This window comes from Penicillium hispanicum, assembly GCF_028827665.1.
Source record: "Penicillium hispanicum strain IBT 35686 chromosome Unknown utg000001l_segment0_segment0, whole genome shotgun sequence".
NCBI lineage: Eukaryota > Fungi > Ascomycota > Eurotiomycetes > Eurotiales > Aspergillaceae > Penicillium > Penicillium hispanicum.
In genome coordinates, this window is record NW_026623193.1 from 4,563,135 (window position 1) to 4,584,059 (window position 20,925).

The following is a 20,925-nucleotide window of genomic DNA, read 5'->3' on the forward strand; positions in this document are numbered from 1 at the left end:
ATGACTTGGTTACTTGGCGAATCATATCTAAAACCTGGCTGCACTCCCTATTGACTTCTAATCCTCGATGTTTTTCCATCGCTTCGCTTTTGCATCCTACAATCAATGACTAACTACATAAGTCACCTTAGTTAACTAGTTATTTAGTTAGTTATAGTCGACGCATTACATCATAGACACGTGACGTCGCGACGACTTGGCTGGGCTGACTCTTCGCTCACTCAACGCGTCAAGACGGGCCCCCCCCCCCCCCCCCCCATGCCTCCGGAACGGACCAATGCACCAGTGAAGCTGTCGCTGCCTCTGGTAAGCGCTCAAGTGCTCAGTCACTGATGAACCTCGCCGCTGACAAGCCCCGCATCCAGCAATACCAGCAGGACATCTTCACCGAACTACGCGCGGAGGATGAGTTGGTCGTGCTTGCCCGCGGTCTGGGGCTGCTACACCTCATAACGAATCTCCTTCACTTTTACGATGCGGCAGGGAATAACTTGGTTCTGGTGGTAGGCGCCGATGAGCGGGAAAATGAATGGATCGGAGAGGGTGCGCTGGCTCGGTTTCCGCTCGTACGCTGTCCGCATGCTCACAGACTGGGTATATAGCGTTGGCGGAGCATTATGCAATCAGCAAGTCTCCGCTTGCCAGGGGATTGAAGGTGATCAATACAGAGAAAGCAACGGTGTCCATGCGGTGCGTCTCGCGTCCCATGTCGAGTATGACTGCTCTGACCGTACACTAGGGAGCGAATATACGCAGAAGGTGGCATTCTGAGTGTAACATCCAGGATTCTGGTCGTGGATTTACTGTCAAGTGTGTGGGACCTTTATGTTCATTGCAATAGAAGCTAACGGAAAGTACAGAGCTCCTCAATCCTGAAAAGGTCACGGGCATGATTATCTTGCACGCCGATAAGTACGAGGAAGCCTGATTCGGATCTCCTGCGTCTATCTGACTTCTATTTTAGAGTGGTTGCGACATCTCTAGAGGCATTCATCGTCCGCATATATCGGCAAGCAAATAAGCGCGGCTTCTTGAAAGCATTTTCGGACTCGCCCGAGCCCTTTACAACCGGCTTCGCCCCGCTTGCAAATATGCTGCGCAATCTCTTCCTGCGCAAAGCATCGCTATGGCCCAGGTTCCACATTGCTGTGGCTGAGGCCTTGGAAGGAGACCGCAAGGCAGAAGTCATCGAACTGGAAGTGCCAATGAGTGCCAAAATGAGGGAGATTCAAAATGCCGTTCTCGAATGCGTGGAGATCAGCGTCACGGAGCTTCGAAAAGCCAATACCGGGCTCGACATGGAAGAATGGACGCTAGACAGTGCCTTGCACAGAAACTTTGATGTTTCGATTAGGCGACAATTGGATCCCATTTGGCATCGCGTGAGCTATAGGACAAGACAGATCGTCAGTGATCTATCCGATCTTCGTGCCATTCTTCAGTGTGTCTTCCGCATCAGGCTTCGAAATGGGATATTACTGACCAAACATGCAGTGCTTTGCTTACTTACGACGCGGTGTCATTTGTCAAGTATCTGGATACGATAGTTGCAGCTCACTCACCACCTCCTGGTTCCAACAAACATAACTACTCCCCTTGGCTCTTCCTTGATGCCGCGCATGTTCTCTTTCAAACCGCCCGAGCGAGAGTCTACCAGGGCAAATTAAACAATGATTTGTCCCGTCCATCAACGTCTACCACATTTTCCGCCGACTTGCAGCCCGTCCTTGAACCTCTTCCCAAGTGGAATGTGCTAGCAGAGGTTCTTGCGGAAATCGAACATGACGCTTATCTTCACCCCACAAGCGCAGATGAATCCCACAACACAATACTAATCATGTGCAGTGATCAACGAATATGCCGCCAGCTTCGGGAATACATCGGTACTATGCATGCTAAGGTTGGACACATACCGACCGCAAAAGATGAGGGCGAAGAAATTGAGGACGGATCCACTGCAGACGTGATGATGCGACGTCGATTGCGGGACTACCTCAATTGGAAACGATCCTTGTCCAATGTCAACAGAAACCTCTCTCAGGCTGGCGAAGACGATAGGGCTGGAAAGCCTACAGATTCATCAGCCCAAACCCAGCAACTTGGAAGACCTCCTCCCAACAAACGTCGGCGGGTACGTGGTGGGGGCGCTGTCACCTCCGCCTCTGGGCGCGTCCCAAACAGCAGTGTTCAGAATGAAGTTGAGCTACCTGGCCAAGTTGACAGCCTCCTCAGCGAGATCCAACCCACAGAGACCGAGGAAACACAGAAGGAGGAGATCGTCGTCGACGATCTCGAGGACATGGAGGACTATTACGAACTTTACGACATGAACGACTTGGTCATGATACACTCATATGATGGTGATATGGATGAGCACATCTTGGAGGAGGTACGACCACGGTACATCATCATGTACGAACCAGATGCCGCATTCATTCGCCGAGTGGAAGTCTATCGCAGCTCCCACTCAGGACGGAATGTGAAGGTGTACTTTGTCTACTATGGTGGATCCGTTGAAGAGCAACGGTATTTGAGCGCAGTGCGGCGAGAGAAAGATTCCTTCACAAAACTGATCAAGGAGAAGGGGGTAAGTTCCGACAATGGCGTTCAAGTGTTATTATTGTCTAACCTCGTTTCCAGAATATGGCGGTCACTTTGACGCATGATAAGAGCTCCGAGGACCCGCAAGAGCAGTTCCTGCGCACAGTCAATACTCGTATCGCTGGAGGAGGACGACTAGCAGCAACCGCGGCCCCTCCGCGAGTGGTGGTCGACGTGCGAGAATTCCGAAGTGCTCTTCCTTCGCTTTTGCATGGCAACAATATGATTGTGATTCCCTGCCAACTGACCGTGGGCGACTACATCCTCACGCCAGATATCTGCGTGGAACGAAAGTCCGTTCGTGACCTGATTTCCTCTCTTCGTAATGGCCGTCTCTACAACCAAGCCGAGACAATGCTTCAGCACTACAAGAACCCTCTCTTGTTGATCGAGTTTGATCAGAACAAGTCATTTACGTTTGATGCCTTTGCCTCCGCTTCGACTAACACAACCTTCCTGACCGACTACGGCTTTTCCTCTACCGGAGCAGCGACCATATCGAGTAGTAGCGCGCTCGCCAATCCTTCCAATCCCAAATCCGCCCAGCATTTACTGGTGCTTCTGACTCTTGCCTTCCCGCGACTCAAAATCATCTGGTCCTCGTCTCCCTACCAGACAGCCGAGATCTTTGCCGAGCTCAAAAAGAACGCTGCAGAGCCCGATCCGCTCCGGGCTGTTCAGCTGGGCCTGGACATTGACATTTCCGATTCACACCCTGGTGATATGATGGCCGCAGCTGGGATTGAGCACCGGACATTCAATCTGCTGCCGCAGGACATGCTGCGGGCTGTTCCTGGGGTGACACCCCAAGTAGTCGACCGATTGATTCTCGAAACGGAGGACCTTCACGAGATTGCCAATATGGACGTGGAGCAGCTCGATCCGCTGGTTGGGAAGGAATCAGCCCGGAAGATTGTTGGGTTCTTCCGGAAAAGCGTTTTTGATTAGGAGACCAGGGATCTACTTAGAACTATCATCGTGAAATCCCGCATGGCTTGTTTCAATGTATTGAAGTCCAGATCAGCCCAGTACATCTTGTACAGTTCGTCGCCCACGGCAACTGAGGTCACACAGCGCACCGATCAACTCAATGATCAGATCGAACGGACTACTGTAGTATTGAGCCATTGAAGCATGCCTTGCATCTCCCATTTCCACTTCCACCACACATCCGCAAGCAACGCCCGAGACATCCGGGCTGTTGCACCAGTCGCAGGATTTCAAACTGCGCAACCCAACTCTCTTGGCGCAGATCAGCTAAATTAAGGAACAAACCAGCCCAACCAGGGTCTGCCGAGACCCCTGAGAGTGAATCATCCCCATATTGTGCGATCGCGATCTGCTGTCCCTGACTCTTTCACTGTTCGTTATCCGTCACGTCGTGATGCATTTTCCAATCTTTTTGGTCCCGGTCGCGTTGGTGGCCGCCGTGGAGGCCAGCAAGACTGTCCGCGATGTAGAGCCATGTGCGCAGATCAGCAAACTGGTGTCCGATGCGAATGACAGCAAGAGTATGTCCTGTCGTGGGGATACTGCAGACAAAAGATCGCTAACAGTCACAGCCAGCGCTTCAGTGCCGCACGATCTGGCGTATCAATGCCTGATATCCATGCCTTTTGATTCCAATCGCGCCGTCACTTTCCTCAACCAAGTCCGCAAGATTCTCGAATTCCAGTCAACACTTGACATTCTGAAAAGTATGACATCCCAGCATTCTAGGCGTGGTACATTCGTCGATAACAGTTGTCAGTAGATCCTCCATCGGGCTATATGATGCCATCAACCGACCTTCTCGGGGGTATTGACCACATCCTGGACAAGGCCAGCAGCAAGAGCTACTCCAGTCAGTTTGAAATGGACCTGGATGTGTCCCACTTGATCAGGTCGGCCTACGATGGCCATCTGAATTTTCAGCTGTGCTCACAGTCTATCTTCAATTTTGAGATCGACTTGCCCCTGGTTTCCATCTCGACAGATGGACTTGCACTGCCGCAAGTGTACACATTAAGTGCGTTCATATCTGCAGGAGCAGTTGCGAACTACCTTTTGTCTAACTCATCATAGACGACGCAAAGGCCCAACAATCTGGCTCAAAGAACGTCTCACCTCTGGTCTCTATCAACGGCACTGATGCAGCCAAGTTCCTTGAATCATATGCTTCTAATCAATCTCTCCAAGACCGTGATGCCCAGTATGTTGACTCTACGAAGCAGCGTAACTCCTGCTAATAATGCAAGATACAATCGAGTATTTCCAGCATTGGCCCGCAGCGTCACCAATACTGCCACCGGTCCCAATGGTATCTGGGCATCCACGACTGACTGGACCGATGGCTCACAAATCACCCTTAAGTACAGCAACGGTACTACCCAGACTGTAGAGAAGACTGCCTCTCCAACGGAAAGATTCTTTTCCTATCAGAACGGCACCGAATTGTACGATGTCAACTGTCTTCCCCAGAGTCTGTCTGCAGCTACAAGCTCTGATGCTGGTGCCGAGCAGGCCTCAGAGGTGACTGGGCTCCCTGACACCACCTGGCGTAACTCTGATAATTCAATCGCGGGCTACTTCTCGAACCTCACGGGTCTGGAAGATACAGGCATCATTTTTCTACCGACGTTCTCTTCCAGCCCGCAGGAAGTTGTTCAGGTAACTACTACTTTCCTACAGAACGCCACCACCGCAGGCAAGAAAAACATTCTTATTGATGTTTCTGCCAATCCCGGTGGATACATGACCATCGGGATTGATCTATTCCGAATCTTCTTCCCAGATTCCTTCCCTTACACGGCGACGCGATTTAGAGCGCATGATGCCGCCAAATACCTCACCAAGGCGTACTCACGCGATACCACGCTGGACTCGAGCAACCCCTATGCATACAAGCAAATGGTGACACCAGACCAGAAGAGCAAATTTAGTTCCTGGCAAGCCCTGTACGGGCCGCACGAGGTTCTGGGAAGTTCTTCGTCTAGCCTGCTCGCCAATTTCAATTTCTCCTCTTCCTCGAGCGAAGTCTATCCCATCAATGGCTATGGAGGCATTCCGTTGAGCCCGGCAAAATCTCTCTTTTCAGCAGACAACATCGCTATCGTGAGTACTCGCTTTCTTTCTGGAAGTGTGCTTGACCTCCAAGGCAGAAACTAACACCCACCAGGTCACGGATGGTGACTGCGTCTCAACCTGTGCCTTCTTCGTCAAGCTTATGAAACGCCAAGGTGTGCGCACCATCACCTTCGGCGGCCGCCCCGCAGAAGTCCCCATGCAAGGCGTCGGTGGCGTCAAGGGAGGTCAATCGCTGGGCATCAACTATATCAACGGGTACATCCAGCAAGCAAACCAGTTGATCCAAAAGTCGGCAAATACGTCATCGCCCCTCCTGACACCATCCGAGTGGAAGAAGTTCAACGAATCCAGTCCGAGTATGGCTTCGTCGTTCGCGTGGAGCGGCAACCTCAATCTGCGCAACGAGTATGACCCGGATGATAGCCAGACGCCGCTGCAGTTCGTCTACGAAGCTGCCGAGTGTCGGCTCTTTTACACATTTGAGAACTATCTTCAACAGGAGACTGTGTGGCAGGCTGCTGCGAAGGCGATGTTTGGCGGGGGTGCGTGTGTGAAGGGGTCTACGAATGGGGATGGGAGTTTGGATGCGTCTTGATCGTGCTTGCATTTTGCGTGTAGGATACATAATAACTAATCTGCGAGTGGATAATCTCTGAAACTGTACAAACACGATAGGGGGATGTGATTTGCTTGTTGGCTGTCTCAAGGATGGCAGTTTCAGATCTTTGGCCACTAGCTTGGCCTTTCCCTCTATTGCAGATCGAGCGTGCCTTTCAGCAAATGCTTCAGGCATTGCACTTTCTCGCTGTACACAATATTGTTGACTAAGATATGAATCCGGCGAATATTCTGTATCTCTCTATGCCAGGCACAATATCTAGATATATGCAACCGCATGGTAGTCCACTATACATGGCTCCTGAGGTCTGTTCGGTTTCTATCGTGCATCTTTGACGGGGCAGAGGATTAACAGGAGTATGTGTCATGGAACACTACACGGTACAAGATCTATATGCAAGCACTGGCGACACTGACGTATTTTCAATTCTCATGGCCTTTTTTCATGAATCTATCACTCGAAAGGAAGGTAAGGAAAGCAAGGCTAAGCAGAGCAAGACACATAGCATGCAATGCAATGCAAGGAAGCAGGACGCAGGTTCATAATGCGTCCTGCAACCACTTTTTTTCTCTGTAGCAGGATCCCGGGTACTCTACAAAGACAAATAGGGAACTGTAGGAGACATTCGACTCCAGAAACCCATACCTGCCAACATGCAAATCCCGAAAATCGTGTCGTCGATGGCTTCATGCCCTGGTATATTGTCGCAGTAGCGCCCGGGAAGAGATACCCCCGTCCTCATACAGGGCTGGGATTGGGGGTGGCGTCGTGGACTGGTTGAGGTGCTCTTGTAACCTAACCTTTTCAGGAACGAATGAACAGGTGATCAGGTACCCAGAAGCCTGGCGAGAAAGAGGCCTGGATCATGAGCAAATGAGCCACGGTGCTGGACCCACGATACCAGTGTAGGAGGGCGTTTTTGGCGGAACATTGCAGAGTGCCATTGGGGCTGCGGAGTGGTACTCTTGCAGGGCAGAGAGCATCGAGCTCTAGGGGTGGAAAAGGTGAGCTTAGAGCTCGTCGACATCGATTTCCTTCTCTTCCTCGCTCTCGCGGTCTTCGTCGAACTCGACGTTGTCCTCGAAGCCCTCGTGGCCGTAGGTATCGGTCTCGTTGATCTTGGCGTGCTCGGGCAGCTCACCGTAGGCCTTCAGACTGCGGGCCTCGTCGGCGGTGTACTTCATGATCACATCGCCCTTCTCGTCCTGATAGTCGCGCAGAGACAGAAGGATGATATCACCCTGGTTGATCCAGACCTTCTTACGGAGCTTGCCACGGATGTGGGCCAGGCGCTTCTCGCCGTCGAAGCACAGCGCCTCTAGACGGCCGTTGCCCAGCATCTTCACAACCTGGGCGTACTCCTGGCCATCCTCCTTGAAGACCAGTTCACGCTTCTCGTTGTCGTTCTCGTTCTTTCCACGACGACGGTTCTTACCGCCCTATTATTCGATAGTCAGAATTTGTGCAAAAGTGATTTTTGGAGTGTCAAAGAAAACAATAGTCGAAACAGTCACCCTCGCCATGACCATCAACCTGTATGAGTGGCGATCGCTCACTCGAGGGCGATGGCGGCGGGGTGGCACATTCCAAGGAGGGGCTGAATATTTTGCGCTCTTACCTTTCCCTTGTTCTTGGGCATGGCGGTGGGTTGCGACCTTCACTGGACTCGGGTCTCGCTTTGTGACGGTACTTCTTGTCTCGTTTTTCCTTCGATCGAAAGAAAAAAAAAAGAGAGATGTTCCCCGGAGAATCTGGTCGAGGGAGAAGAAAGGACGAGAGTGGGGGATCTGTGCCTACCTAATGTACTAAATCTGCCGCTTAGCTAATCAGGCACAAAGTGGCAATGTGCTGCCTGAATGCCTGAATGAAGAGGCGAACATGAGGCCACCGCCCAGGGATGATCTGGCAGAAAAAAAGAAGGGAAGATGGCGCAACGCGAGTGTCTTGATCCGATCCTTGCTGGAGCGTCTCCAAAGGCTTGAATTCTCTGGACGGATAGTTGCTAAGAAACCCCTCTCCATCGCACTTTGCCCGTGATCCAACTTTGACTTTGTGCTCCAAACAAACCGGAGAGCCAGAAACTCTCGATCAACACGCCAGAGAGCATGACGCTGGTAGCTCCCCAGTCTTCCACCGTCTTCCCCTTTTCGCTATGATACCGATGTGTCTTCGCCTCCCAAATCTCTGACAGTCCGAACCGGCGAACTCTCGCCGTTCTCATTAACCCACCATGAAACCGCTGAAAGCTTCTGTTGACGGTCTGCAACTCCTATACTATCCTAAACACCAATTTACTCCGGTTGCACTGCGATATATCCGCTCCCCATTCCATCCAATTCATCCTAAGATCGCTCACATGTGGAATGATCGTGATCAAAGTGGTCTGTGGTGGCGAGCGTCCACACACCAGCTCTTGTCGTTCAAGCGCGTGGTTCGCTCCTGGTGCGCACGGCGGGCGCGCATTGCTTTTCAGGAGGCTCTGAAGCAGCGAGGGTTTGACAAATTGGGCATTTCGCTCCCAACCACTGCTTCTGGTCAACAAGAAGATCTGACGGGCTCGTTGGAGATTATCATTCGCCCGACATTCGTGCAACAGACCTATCAAGCAGTTCAACATGAAATGAACCATCTCCTGGATAAGATCTTGAGGCAACGAGCCATCCGTCGTGATTCGGCAGCCAAAACTCTTTGGCCATCTTCAAGAAGTCGTGTAAAGTCATGATTATGATTGCCTGTGATTATCCCTATACGACTCTGTACTATATCGACAAATGTATAATATACTCCTGTACATTATCTGGGAGGAGCATCATTGCGTGGCGTTTGGGGCTGGAATTCACTTGGATCTATTATCGAGTATCTCGACTCGAAATCGGAATTTTTCAACGCCTTAGCAAAGTCTTTACACAATGTAATCCTTCTCGTAATTCAGTCATGATGTACATTATGTCTTTCGCGGGGGTAAAGATAGAACGCGCGGGCGTATCTTAGCTCCCGCTGCCTCGAGCCTCGCTAAATGCCGATCTGGCGGAAGTCAACACCCGTCCTGGACGCCTTCCCATCTTCGTCCACCACCTTACATTCCCTCGCCATCCCCTGAATCTCTCGTCATAATGCTGGTCTCTTTGACAGTCGGCAAGGTAGATGCGGGTGTCGCCGTTCTCCTAACCCAGGACAACCGCCTCGTACGCTCGCCCCAAAACCCCCTGGACGCCTAGAGCCCCCAAACATCGGGGTGTTTCGTCTAGAGCCTGGCGCAAAGTGCTTCACGTCAATGGCTTACTGATCAATTTCTATCCAGATTGAATTTCCCTCCGTTCTTCTCCCGAACAACATCTCCTCCGGCAGCATTGTCGACATCACCGTTTCGCGCAACCACGCCGCAGAGACAGCCAACGCAACCGCCTTCCAGGCCCTCCAAAAGCGCATCCTGAACACATACGGCGTCAAGACCCCGTCGCCACCTATCTTGCGCCTGCGCAATGCAACTCAGACTTCCCTCGTTCTTGAGTGGGACCCAATCGACCTGGCGACCGCATCCTTGAAATCCCTCTCCCTCTACCGCAATGGCTCCAAGGCAGGCTCGATACCCCGCCCGCTCGAGACGCGCAGCACCAAGATCAGTGGCCTCGCTATTCACTCCGAGTACACGTTCCATCTCGTCTTGCGCACCACCGCCGGCACGTACCAGTCCGAGAAGCTGACGTGTCGGACACACAAGATGACCGATTTGTCTGGCATCACCGTGACCCCTGGCGTGCTCGATCCGCAGCGTAAGGAGGCTCTCGGGGCCGCACTGGACCGCATTGGTGGCAAGATGATAGATTCGGTCCGCATTGATACCACTCACTTTGTCTGCACGGAAGGACGTGGCCCGCTGTGGGAGAAGGCTGTGGAGATGAACATCCCGGTTGTGGTGCCAGAGTGGGTGGACGCATGCGAGTCGGCGGGAACAATTGTCGGCGTGCGCGGCTACTACCTCAATGCCGATCCCAAGGCTCGTCAACTCAGTACCCTTCAGGGCTCCTCTCACCAACGCACGACATCTACGGTCTCTGCTTCTACCACCGCGAACTTGGGCCGACCTAGCTCCCAGCCGCAGAGCAGGGGGCAGGACTTATCCACCCCAGAACCGCCACTCACACCGTTCCCTGGTGGTGAGACTAGCACCCAACCGCAGGCACAGGCAGAAGAGGTTGGGTCACAAGATGAGGAGACGCCTCCGCCGCCACCACCTAAAGACGAACCCGACCATGCAGAGTCTACACAGCCGAATGGGGCCACGGAACCTGCAGCCGAATCAGAGGAGAAGACCGGGGAACCAGAGCCCGAGGTGGATAGCCACGAAGACTCAGAGAAAGAGGCCACCCTCCCACAGCACAGGCCTGAGGCAGATACCGAAACCACAGACGAAAGCCTCAAGAGCAAGGGTAAGGAAGGCGAAGGTGACTTCAACGAGGTGCCGCTCTAGTGGTTTGTTGTCTCTGCTCTTTCAGGTTACGATGCTTGCACTGCCTCGTCTTGTCTAGCGACGCGCTTCTACGACTATATCCAGTTATATCCAGTACAGTTTTCACGCCATCGAAGTTGAGGACTTCCATACAGGCAGCGGGTTATAGTTACGAATATCCGATGTCTGTTCTGTTTCTTTCTTTATTTTTGATGTTCCCCGTGTACAGTAGATAGCTTTCTTAATGCAACCTGATATTCTTCTATTTTGCTAGAACATCACTTGATATTCAAGTCTACGTAAAGAGATCGATGGATTTGACAGGCATAGCATCATTCTCTATGAATTTTATCATCAACAGTCGTAGTCGTAAATAAGCACATCTAATCTCGCCTGATGTATAATCGTCAAATGAAGTCAGTTTTTTTGAAGACGCTGTGCAACCGAAATAAGGCCAAGTCACGATCCACTTTGCGCTTACAGCACATTCCGAACGACATCGTCGATGGCTTGGGCCACGTAGACAACATTCTTTTCGCTCACTACGCAGCACCGCGTTAGGGCTTGTCTGCAAGAAGTCAGGAGGGAAGCACTCACGTCCGCTGATAGATGCCCGGCCCGACTTGAGCAGGTAGATGTGGTACTTGTCCTTGAGAGCGTAGACTTGCTTGGGGGTGAGGCCAGTGTAGGAGAACATGCCGTTCTATCGGATACTGGGTGATCAATAAGGTATCCAGATATTGCCGGCAGAAGAGAATGCTTACCTGCTCAACGATGTGCTCCCAAGTACCGGGGGTCTTCAGGCGAACCAGCTCGTTGTACAGTGCCTGGCGCATGGACTTGATGCGCGAGCTCATTACCTGCAGGTCTTGGTGCCAATCAGCAACCAGCTTGTCGTTGGTCAGGATCTTCTTCACGATGCTGCAGCCAATACGCGGGCCCATGGAGAATTCGCCACGGATCAGGTGGCAGAGGTTGTTGACGACGACGTCGCGGATGACGGTGGCATTGCGGTTGGTGACGTAGTGGAAGGCACCGACACGCTGGCCGTACAGGCCGAAGTTCTTCGAGAAGCTCTGTGCTACGCACATCTCCATATCCGGCTTGTGGGTGAAGAAGTAGCGCACGGCCCACGCGTCCTCCTCGACGGAGCCCGAGGCGAAGCCCTGGTAGGCGGAGTCGAAGAAGGGGAAGAGCTTCTTGCGCTCGCACAGATCGGCCAAGGCAATCCACTGTTCCTTGTTCGGGTCCAGGCCCGTGGGGTTGTGGGCGCAGGCGTGCAGCAGGACGACGTCGCCTTCCTGCGCCTCCGACTCGAGGGTCGAGATCATTCCATCGAAGTCGAACGAGCGCGTAGCGGCGTGATAGTATGGGTACGTCTTACGGGGCACGTCGGCGAGCTCCCAGATCGTCATGTGGTTCGCCCATGACGGGTTGGACAGCCACACGGTGGGGGGTTTCATGTGGTGGGCAAGAAAGAGGGCGCCCAGGTGGTTAGCGCCAGTGCCTGCGACGGTTTGCACGGTAGCGATGCGGGCCTTGGCCTGTTCTTCGCACTCTCGCCCCTCAAACCCGAACATCAGGTCCCGCGCCAGTCCCAAGAACGGGACATCGCCCTCGATGGCAGTGTACTCGTGTCGCATGAGATCGTTATCCGCTGCCAGCTCCTTCTCGGCCTTCTGGACGACCGGCAACGGCCAGGGCTTGCCATCATCTGTGCGGTAGACGCCCACGCCCAGGCTGACCTTCTGTGGGTTGGTGTCGGCTCCGTAGGCGGCGTTCAGGGCGAAGATCTCGTCGGGGGGCACGGGGGCCACGTTGAGGCGGGTCGGAACTTTGGCCATGATAGATGCAATTGCAGTGGAGATCGATGCAGTCAGCGACTCCAGCAGTCGAACAAGTCGCGGTAAGCACGAGTATATGTAGAACCTAGAAACAATTCCAAGGTTTCGGGTCGGTCGACGCTGAGTCAACCGATCTCGCCGTCCAGGTCTTTTTTTTTTGCCCCGCGGGAACTACCGCTTAATGCCGGTTCCCCAGGTTTTAGATGATTCCGATCCGGTCATCTTTTCTTGAACCTCGTTGTCACGAGGCTGGAATTGCCGTCGATAGCCCTGGAAAAGCAGGCGTGGAAGGGGTTTGAAGAAAGTAGAAGAGTGAGACCCTGGAGTAAACCTTACGATCAGCGCCGAACGTCATCAACAATGCGGGCTGACTCGTACTGCCGGGCCTTCAACTGCCCTGCTTTGTTTTTATCTGTATCTTGCAATCGGAATTCCCTTAGGGTTTCTGGGGATCTCAATATAGCTGTGAGAATGTCTTTTAGAGGACTGTAAATAAGTGCTTCAGTGGTGAAAGCCGTGGGTCCCCATGATATATATACCTAGGTATACGAGGCAGACCATCTTGGGTCACCTTCAACCGGCAAAGACCACGCACCGAAAACACCAAGTGTGTCCCGGCAACTCTAGATAAGTCCGAGGTGTAGTGCTGACTGATAGTGCATACCGCGTATCATGACAAAAATGGGGGTTATCAGTGAAGGTGTCACCGTGGAGCCCGCAGTTGATAACCCCTCGTCGGATGGGCGTGAGGAGTAACCAATTGATAACGCATTGGTCAACCTTCTCAGGATTTCCCCTCACAACTACTAGCCACACTCTTCACTGCTCAACTGTTTTGTATCATCTTCAGTCAAGATGTCCCAGAAAGCACCGGAAGGCGACCTGAACTTGCATGCATTTCAAGTTCCAAAGATCATCCAACCGCTACACAACAGCATTCCCTCAGAGTTACTGCCGCGGTTTGACCCCGTCTATGTGGAATACTACAACAAGTACAATGCTGGTCGCCTGCACACACATGAAGTGCCCATAGAGGAATTCCGAAAGGATCCCGCTCGGTACACGACCTCCTACGGCCGCGCCACAGGCCCCGACGTCTTTCGCATCACGGAGCAGAAATGCCTAGTCGACGGTGGCCAGATCGCCATTAGAATATTTGAGCCACCTCCAAAATTGGACGACCAGGGTCAGCCGAAGAAGAGAGCGGTGTATGTCAACTTCCACGGCGGCGGCTGGGTCTTTGGAGGGCTTAATGTCGACCACGATTTCTGCAAGACACTTGTTGATGGCCTCGACGGAGACTTGGTTGCGTTTGATGTGGACTACCGGCTCGCTCCAGAGCACCGATTCCCCGTGGCAGTGGATGATTGTTGGGCGGCCTTCAACTGGGTGCGAGAAACATCGCCTACAAGTCTACGAACATTGCCAAGTCAGCCGGACTAACTGAGAGCCCTCTAGATTCGTTCGCACAAGACAGCCGAGTTCAACCTCGACCCAGACCGTTTCGCGGTCGGTGGTGCATCGGCTGGCGGCCATCTGGCGGCTGTTATCGCTCATCTGTGTCGCAATGAAGACATCCCTCTCCGGCTGCAGATCCTGACCGTTCCCGTGTGCGATTTGCACAATGTCTTCACCCCCGACGGCGAGTTTGACCGAGACAACTGCCCCTATGATTCGTACCGGGAAATGGAGTTTACTCCAGCCCTCCCTGCGGCGCGTATGGCATACTTCCACCGGCATTTCCTGGGAGTGCCCCGACCACCGCCATCCGATGAGGTAAGAGCTCCTCGGCATTCAAGACTGATCCGGACTGACAATATCAGGACTGGAAGATCTCGCCCATTCTCGCGGCCAATTTCCAGGGTCTTGCTCCCGCGCTGGTGTCAACGGCTGAACTGGATCCCTTGCGCGACGAAGGGGAGGCGTATGCAGCGAAGCTCCAAGCCGCGGGTGTTGGGGTGGAGATGACGAGATATCCGGGGGTATCGCACGTATTTGCAATGCTAGACGGAATCCTGGAAGGCGGAAGGCAGTACAACCAGCAAGTGCTGGCAGCGTTGCGACGGGAGCTGGGAGCGCCTACAGCGGCAAAGTGACGTTGTTGACGCGCCGGGGATGAATGGATGAATGTATAGGAGCGCCTACTGGCTGCGTAACCATACCATACCTGTATCTATCAATCTTACCCGGCTGAACGCTGCGCAGCCCCTAACACACACTCGGGCCACCTGCATCCTTCGGTAACGCCGATACCGGGAAGTTTCGGCTTTGCGACTCGGACTCGACGGCGTTCTTCATTTTTTGCTTCCTGTTGTTGTTTTCAAGGGAGACTCGTCGTCCTTGTCCTCCTTGACCATCCCAGGCGCCTCCGAGCGAGTCAATTGGGTTTCCCCATCTGTCTTCTAGCATAGCTTTGATCTCCTGCGTCACGATGAATCCCTCTTCCTCCCGAGCCGCGGTGCGCTCGATGGCCACCCTGACACATGCGACCAGAGCTGCCAACCCCGCAACCCGCAATCTTCTGTCGGTCGCTGCTCGGTCGCCGGTCTTCGCTAGCCGGGCTCTGAGCTCCAATAGCCGCCAGCTGGGCCAGTTCCCCCGCTTTCAGTTCGTTAACAACAACAAGCGAGCCTTCAGCACAACCATCAAGATGGTACGAGGAAGCTGGACTTGGGAATTGCGAGGTGCTGTTGCTGATGCGACTGCTGTCATTCTAGTCTTCCGAGTCTCGTACCGAGAGCGATGCCTTTGGCGAAATCCAGGTGAGTGGGAATTGGATTAGAGAAGCACCCCTCATGCTCTGGATGATTGTCCACCGAAGCTAACTTGTGTTCTTGAATTAGGTGCCCGCGGACAAGTACTGGGGTGCGCAGACCCAGCGGTAAGCCGACCAGACGGATCTCATTACAGTGCGATGGTGCAAGAAACAGAAAGACTGATCTACTGTCGGATATAGCTCCCTGGGTAACTTCGACATCAACCAGCCCCAGGACCGCATGCCCGCCCCAGTGGTCAAGGCGTTCGGTATCCTGAAGGGTGCGGCCGCTACCGTGAACATGAAGTATGGTCTTGGTAAGTCATCACCGACCCCAAAAATCGACCGGAATAGGTGGTTGACATGCTCTTTGCAAAGACCCCAAGATCGGCGAGGCCATTAAGCAGGCCGCCGCCGAGGTCGCCGAGGGTAAGCTGCTGGACCACTTCCCTCTGGTCGTCTGGCAGACCGGCTCTGGCACTCAGTCCAACATGAACTCCAACGAGGTCATCTCCAACCGTGCCATTGAGATCCTGGGTGGCACCATGGGCACCAAGAAGCCTGTCCACCCCAACGACCACGTCAACATGTCGGCCTCCTCCAACGATTCTTTCCCCACCGTGATGCACATCGCCGCCGTTGTGGAGCTTGAGAGCACCCTGCTACCCTCCCTCAAGAACCTGCGCAATGCTCTGCAGGAGAAGGTTGAGAAGTTCCAGCACCTGATCAAGATCGGCCGTACCCACTTGCAGGATGCCACTCCCCTCACTCTGGGCCAGGAGTTCTCCGGTTACGTCGCCCAGCTGGACCGCAACATCGAGCGTGTCGAGGCCAGTCTCCCCCACCTGCGCTACCTCGCTCAGGGTGGTACCGCCGTCGGTACCGGTCTGAACACTTTCAAGGGTTTCGACGAGGCCGTTGCTGCCGAGATCTCCAAGCTTGCCGGCACCGAGTTCAAGACCGCCCCCAACAAGTTCGAGGTTCTGGCTGCCCACGACTCGATCGTTGAGGCCTCCGGCTCCCTCAACACCCTTGCGGGTTCTCTGTTCAAGATTGCTCAGGATGTCCGCTACCTGGGCTCCGGTCCTCGCTGCGGTCTGGGCGAGCTGATCCTTCCCGAGAACGAGCCCGGCTCTTCCATCATGCCTGGCAAGGTTAATCCCACCCAGTGCGAGTCCCTCACCATGGTCTGTTCGCAGGTGATGGGCAACCACGTTGCCGCGACCATTGGCGGCATGAACGGCCAGTTTGAGCTGAACGTTTTCAAGCCCCTCCTGATCGCCAACTTGCTCCACAGCGTTCGCATTCTCTCTGACGGCATGAACAGCTTCCGTCTCCACCTGGTTGACGGTCTGGAGGCCAACGAGTCCCGCATCAACTCCCTTCTGCACGAGAGGTATGCTTCCACCCCCTTTTTGCAGACCCCCTTTGCATTGCTCTGTCATGGCACAACGCTAACCGGATGATAGTCTGATGCTCGTGACCTGCCTGAACCCCGTTATTGGCTACGACATGGCCTCGAAGGTCGCCAAGAACGCCCACAAGAAGGGCATCACCCTGAAGGAGAGCGCCATGGAGCTCAAGGCTCTCAGCGAGGAGGACTTTGACAAGCACGTCCGTCCTGAGCTGATGCTGGCTCCCAAGGAGCAGAAATGAGGGAACCGCGCATATAGGTCCAACCCACCCTCCTGTGTCACTATAGACAAGTCCCGAAAGGGTTTGTACACTGAAGCATAAATATCATTTTTCTTGTACTATGTCTGCCATTATTGTAGCGGGGCTATGCTAGGTGGTTATTAATAGCCTTTGATCGCGCTACAGCAGTAGACCAATCGAGAGATCGGGGTCCCTGCAGACCGACGATGATGATCAACTTTAATCCTCGAGCAGCCATGAGTTTCTTGCTGCTGCTGATATTATCCGAAATGCTAGAATAAAAAAAAAAAAAAAAAAAAAAAAAATCCAGAGACAAGAGTCCCCACTAAGAGCGGACTGACATGGGCGCGTTCGTGTATAAATAGCAAAAACCCCTGGGGGCGATGTCTCACCCGGCGGAACCATGGGCGTTGTTGATGGTCCTCCGCCTCGCTTGTCTTCGGTCGTTTCCCAAGGTTCATTTCAGCCTCTTCTTGTTCTCCTTCCGACATTGAGCGTATTCTGTTGTTTAAACCTCCTAGACCGGACTTCTTCAAACCACTTTCCTCGACTCGCTCGATCTCCCTTGCGCTAGAACCCCGCCGTCTCAACGATTTTCGTCCCTCCCCTGACGAATCAACACCCACTACAATCTCAATTCCTCTCCGGTCCAGTTCTCCTCCAAATCTCCTCTCCTATACTCTCCAACCGAACCCAGCACCTCAAAAAGAAACAGTTCATCACAATGGCCACCCCCGCCGTTGCAGCTACCACCACCGTCTCAGAGACTACCAAGCCGATCATGAACTCCACCGTGACCCCCGTGGCCGCCGAGAACGACGACCCCCTCTTCCCCTCCACTCTCATCTCGCCGGAAGTGATCTCACTCCTGCCCACAGACTATACCATCCGTCCCGTGCGCCGCTCAGATTACCAGCGCGGCTTCCTGGACGTGCTGCGCGTGCTGACGACCGTCGGCGAGATCAGCGCAGAGCAGTGGAACAAGCGCTACGACTGGATCGCCTCCCGCAACGACGAGTACTACCTGCTCGTCGTGTGTGACGGCGCAGACCGTGTCGTCGGCACTGGGAGCTTGATCGTGGAACGCAAGTTCATCCACGAGCTGGGCCTGGTGGGCCACATTGAGGACATTGCGGTTGAGAAGGGGCAGCAGGGCAAGAAGCTTGGTCTGCGCATCATCCAGGCCCTGGACTACGTCGCTGCCCAGGTGGGATGCTACAAGGTAAGCTCGTTCTCTTTTTGGGGTTCCTGGTCTTATACCTCTCGTCTGGTCGATTGGGGGCTCTTTTGTGCTGATCTATTCCCCACAGAGCATTCTTGACTGCTCCGAGGCCAATGAGGGCTTCTACGTGAAGTGTGGCTTCAAGCGTGCCGGCCTGGAGATGGCTCATTACTACTGAGCTCGAGCTTTAACGTTCACTGTCATGTGCGCTTTTTAATCTGGAGTGCATCTCTGGTTCTTGATCTGGCGTTCAGGGTATTTGGAGGGGCTTTTTTGTTTTCTTTTTTTTCTGCCTGGCACAACTTGCGCTTGTTATACCAGGCACAGTCATATATGTGGGAAGTTGGCAATATCCGCTTCCCTTACCAAAGATGATGGTGTCTACCGCTGTGCCGTTACAGTATGTGGAGTGGGCAAGGTCCCCAGCAAGTTTTGAGACGACTACAATGGACCTGCCGCCCCTGCTATTCTGCTATTGCGATCGCATGGCGCTTCTGTGCATTCCAAGCATCTGGGCGTGTCAGTGAGTGTATCATCAGCACGTTTTGTGGTTCCAAGCAGAGGTTGGTCTGAATCGGATGTGTTATTTCAAGAGGGAATGGTCGGTTTAGATGGTAGATGTATAGACATGGTGCAAATCTAGTCCATTCAATGCGACCAGTTGCTTATCATACTCCCGACCGTGAAACCCATTTACGCTAGATATTTACTTCACGGGCCTATATATCCGGAAATGTGACCACGATGATATTCGATTGCGAATCCGTAAGTGGCACGGCATGCAATTGAACTTCCATGGAAACTCCTCCAAAGTATAGCACCCTCCTATACATGGGAAGAGGCATCGAACTCCGAGGAAGCAAACCCAAACCGGCGTACAATGAACAAGTCTTATAGAAGACAGAGCAAGGGATTTCTTGCGGAGTGAAATGAATTTTCTCTTTTCGTTGATTCCTTTGTTCCCATTTTTTCTGCATTGCATAATATTGCATAAAAGAGATTCAGAAACAAGGTGATGGCCCAAAGCCAGTCCTCAGACAGTGCTCCAGCCCTAGAGCCCGCGCAAGTTCCATCATATCGCAACCGTCACCACGAAAGCACGTCCCGTTTCCATCCCGGCTATTTTGTTGATGTTCGAAAAATTTAGCGGGACTTGGCGGCGACCTTGGGGGCAGAGCCCTTAGCACCCTGCTTGCTCTGGATGCGCTGGCCGGTGCCCTTGGCGGCGTTCTTGGCCTTGTCGGCCTTCTTCTGGCTCTCGGAAGCGGCCTTCTTCTCCTTGGCGTCCTTGATAGCCTGCTTGCGGGCAGCCTCACGGGCCTCGGGGCGCTGGGAGCGGCGCTCCTTGATGACGTCGAGGGAGGCACCGACGATGGCACGCTGGTGCTTCACAACACGGCGGGTACGCTTCTTAGCGACCTCCTGTAGACCCAAAGATTCCCGGTCAGCATCCTGTATCAACCATTTCCATATGACGTGACGCATCCACGGTGGTATAATGGTTCCTCCTCTTGCTCCGCCTGGCAAATATCGAATGGTCCCGTGTGATTCAGCTGCATCGACATAGCGACGACCCTCATGTTCCACCACCCAGATGCAAACCCCATAACAATTCACAAAACCAGAGGGAGGACAGGCGACTGACCTCAGAGATGCCCTTTCGGTGCTGGCGACGGTACAGAACAGTCCAAGCTATCCGGCGAGGGTTCTTGCGCTGAAGGAAGAGCGACTCGGACTTGCCGTTCTGGAAGCGGAAGATCTTGCTGTCGCCACGGACGTACAGCTTACCCTGCAACATCAAAATATCAAATATTAGCCAACCGAGCGCGAAACGTCCACACAAACGAAGTATCTCTGCGCAACGACAACCACCACAGTCATCTCGGGCGACCGCAGAAAAAACGATTGTCGAACACATCGGCAGTGAGGGTGGCATTGGTGGCGGGGTGGTCGACCGCGATAATGTGATGTCGTCGTTGAATCCGCAGGTTCTCTCCGCGTGCACACGGGGATCGAAGGAAGTGAAAACGCACCTTGCCAGGGTAGATCTTCTGGCCGCTGAAGGAGTCGTCGTAGGTACGCATCTTGACGGTTGACGATGCGCTGACGAGGTGTCGGTTGGCGTTGGGTGATGGTCGAAATTCGGGGATCGCGGTTGGTCTCGTTGCCGGGTCCAATTGTGGTGCGCCTCGCTAAAGTGCGACACGTGACTTACACTGCCCTTTGGCCGATTGGGTCACCTGACTGTGACTCCCTGCTTAGTCAACATTGCACACCACCCGGGCTCTCGGACCCATGGACAATCAGCCCGATGAGAAAGGTTGCTGCTATTCTTGTGCTAATTCATCTCTATTGCAGTTACCTCGTACATGTCCTTCAGACGGTGATCTGAAGATCGCCGGTGTATTTTTGGATGGACTCGGCATCTCGCCCCTCCTATCTCATGAGGCGGTCGCTTGAGAACCAGAAAGCTGTTCCGGCTATGACGCGGGGGTTCGCTAGCATCTGCCGCTACTAGTGGCTGCTACGTCTGCAACAGGCCGAGGTCGCATGCACGGTCGCCTCCAGGCATCCCAAGAGGATTGGTGACAATACATCACCGTGGCTACCCAGGAGGCTTTGCGAGGCCAATGAATCGCTTGATACAGGGGTCCGACAGACTTGTACTCTTCATCATAGGTGGCCCCCTCTTCCGCCTTTCTGATACGGGAG

General features: G+C 53.5%; 10 protein-coding genes across 10 annotated transcripts; 7 read left to right on the forward strand and 3 right to left on the reverse strand.

The window, feature by feature from the left end:
- Positions 1 to 258: 258 nt before the first annotated feature.
- N7459_001718 (ssDNA endodeoxyribonuclease RAD1) lies at positions 259 to 3,549 on the forward strand (the record flags this gene model as incomplete). The annotated part of the gene is made up of 8 exons (XM_056940903.1): positions 259 to 306; positions 366 to 543; positions 603 to 690; positions 740 to 810; positions 861 to 912; positions 965 to 1,441; positions 1,495 to 2,587; positions 2,641 to 3,549. The coding sequence occupies 8 exons, from the start codon at positions 259 to 261 to the stop codon at positions 3,547 to 3,549; spliced, it is 2,916 nt and encodes a 971-aa protein (XP_056805183.1).
- A 436-nt stretch (positions 3,550 to 3,985) lies between these two features.
- On the forward strand, positions 3,986 to 6,262 carry N7459_001719 (Interphotoreceptor retinol-binding; the record flags this gene model as incomplete). Its single annotated transcript, XM_056940904.1, has 6 exons — positions 3,986 to 4,112; positions 4,164 to 4,298; positions 4,355 to 4,609; positions 4,666 to 4,792; positions 4,839 to 5,694; positions 5,759 to 6,262. 6 exons carry the CDS (start codon positions 3,986 to 3,988, stop codon positions 6,260 to 6,262), a joined length of 2,004 nt encoding a protein of 667 aa, XP_056805184.1.
- A 1,034-nt stretch (positions 6,263 to 7,296) lies between these two features.
- On the reverse strand, positions 7,297 to 7,925 carry N7459_001720 (translation initiation complex factor eIF1A; the record flags this gene model as incomplete). The annotated part of the gene is made up of 2 exons (XM_056940905.1): positions 7,297 to 7,725; positions 7,905 to 7,925. 2 exons carry the CDS (start codon positions 7,923 to 7,925, stop codon positions 7,297 to 7,299), a joined length of 450 nt encoding a protein of 149 aa, XP_056805185.1.
- A 591-nt stretch (positions 7,926 to 8,516) lies between these two features.
- N7459_001721 (uncharacterized protein) lies at positions 8,517 to 9,008 on the forward strand (the record flags this gene model as incomplete). The annotated part of the gene is made up of 1 exon (XM_056940906.1): positions 8,517 to 9,008. The coding sequence occupies one exon, from the start codon at positions 8,517 to 8,519 to the stop codon at positions 9,006 to 9,008; it is 492 nt and encodes a 163-aa protein (XP_056805186.1).
- Positions 9,009 to 9,399: 391 nt separating this feature from the next.
- N7459_001722 (putative chitin biosynthesis protein (Chs5)) lies at positions 9,400 to 10,757 on the forward strand (the record flags this gene model as incomplete). Its single annotated transcript, XM_056940907.1, has 2 exons — positions 9,400 to 9,471; positions 9,588 to 10,757. The coding sequence occupies 2 exons, from the start codon at positions 9,400 to 9,402 to the stop codon at positions 10,755 to 10,757; spliced, it is 1,242 nt and encodes a 413-aa protein (XP_056805187.1).
- A 456-nt stretch (positions 10,758 to 11,213) lies between these two features.
- On the reverse strand, positions 11,214 to 12,580 carry N7459_001723 (putative aspartate transaminase; the record flags this gene model as incomplete). Its single annotated transcript, XM_056940908.1, has 3 exons — positions 11,214 to 11,278; positions 11,334 to 11,439; positions 11,501 to 12,580. The coding sequence occupies 3 exons, from the start codon at positions 12,578 to 12,580 to the stop codon at positions 11,214 to 11,216; spliced, it is 1,251 nt and encodes a 416-aa protein (XP_056805188.1).
- An 855-nt stretch (positions 12,581 to 13,435) lies between these two features.
- Positions 13,436 to 14,676, forward strand: N7459_001724 (alpha/beta hydrolase; the record flags this gene model as incomplete). Its single annotated transcript, XM_056940909.1, has 3 exons — positions 13,436 to 13,969; positions 14,039 to 14,356; positions 14,404 to 14,676. 3 exons carry the CDS (start codon positions 13,436 to 13,438, stop codon positions 14,674 to 14,676), a joined length of 1,125 nt encoding a protein of 374 aa, XP_056805189.1.
- Positions 14,677 to 15,011: 335 nt separating this feature from the next.
- On the forward strand, positions 15,012 to 16,991 carry N7459_001725 (class II fumarate hydratase; the record flags this gene model as incomplete). Its single annotated transcript, XM_056940910.1, has 6 exons — positions 15,012 to 15,233; positions 15,298 to 15,342; positions 15,424 to 15,461; positions 15,537 to 15,652; positions 15,714 to 16,731; positions 16,805 to 16,991. The coding sequence occupies 6 exons, from the start codon at positions 15,012 to 15,014 to the stop codon at positions 16,989 to 16,991; spliced, it is 1,626 nt and encodes a 541-aa protein (XP_056805190.1).
- A 724-nt stretch (positions 16,992 to 17,715) lies between these two features.
- On the forward strand, positions 17,716 to 18,391 carry gup1 (glucosamine 6-phosphate N-acetyltransferase; the record flags this gene model as incomplete). Its single annotated transcript, XM_056940911.1, has 2 exons — positions 17,716 to 18,213; positions 18,302 to 18,391. The coding sequence occupies 2 exons, from the start codon at positions 17,716 to 17,718 to the stop codon at positions 18,389 to 18,391; spliced, it is 588 nt and encodes a 195-aa protein (XP_056805191.1).
- Positions 18,392 to 19,356: 965 nt separating this feature from the next.
- N7459_001727 (60S ribosomal eL24 domain-containing protein) lies at positions 19,357 to 20,405 on the reverse strand (the record flags this gene model as incomplete). Its single annotated transcript, XM_056940912.1, has 3 exons — positions 19,357 to 19,665; positions 19,859 to 20,002; positions 20,247 to 20,405. Coding segments are annotated over 3 exons (612 nt in total), but the record flags the coding sequence as incomplete, so codon positions are not given.
- Positions 20,406 to 20,925: the final 520 nt, after the last annotated feature.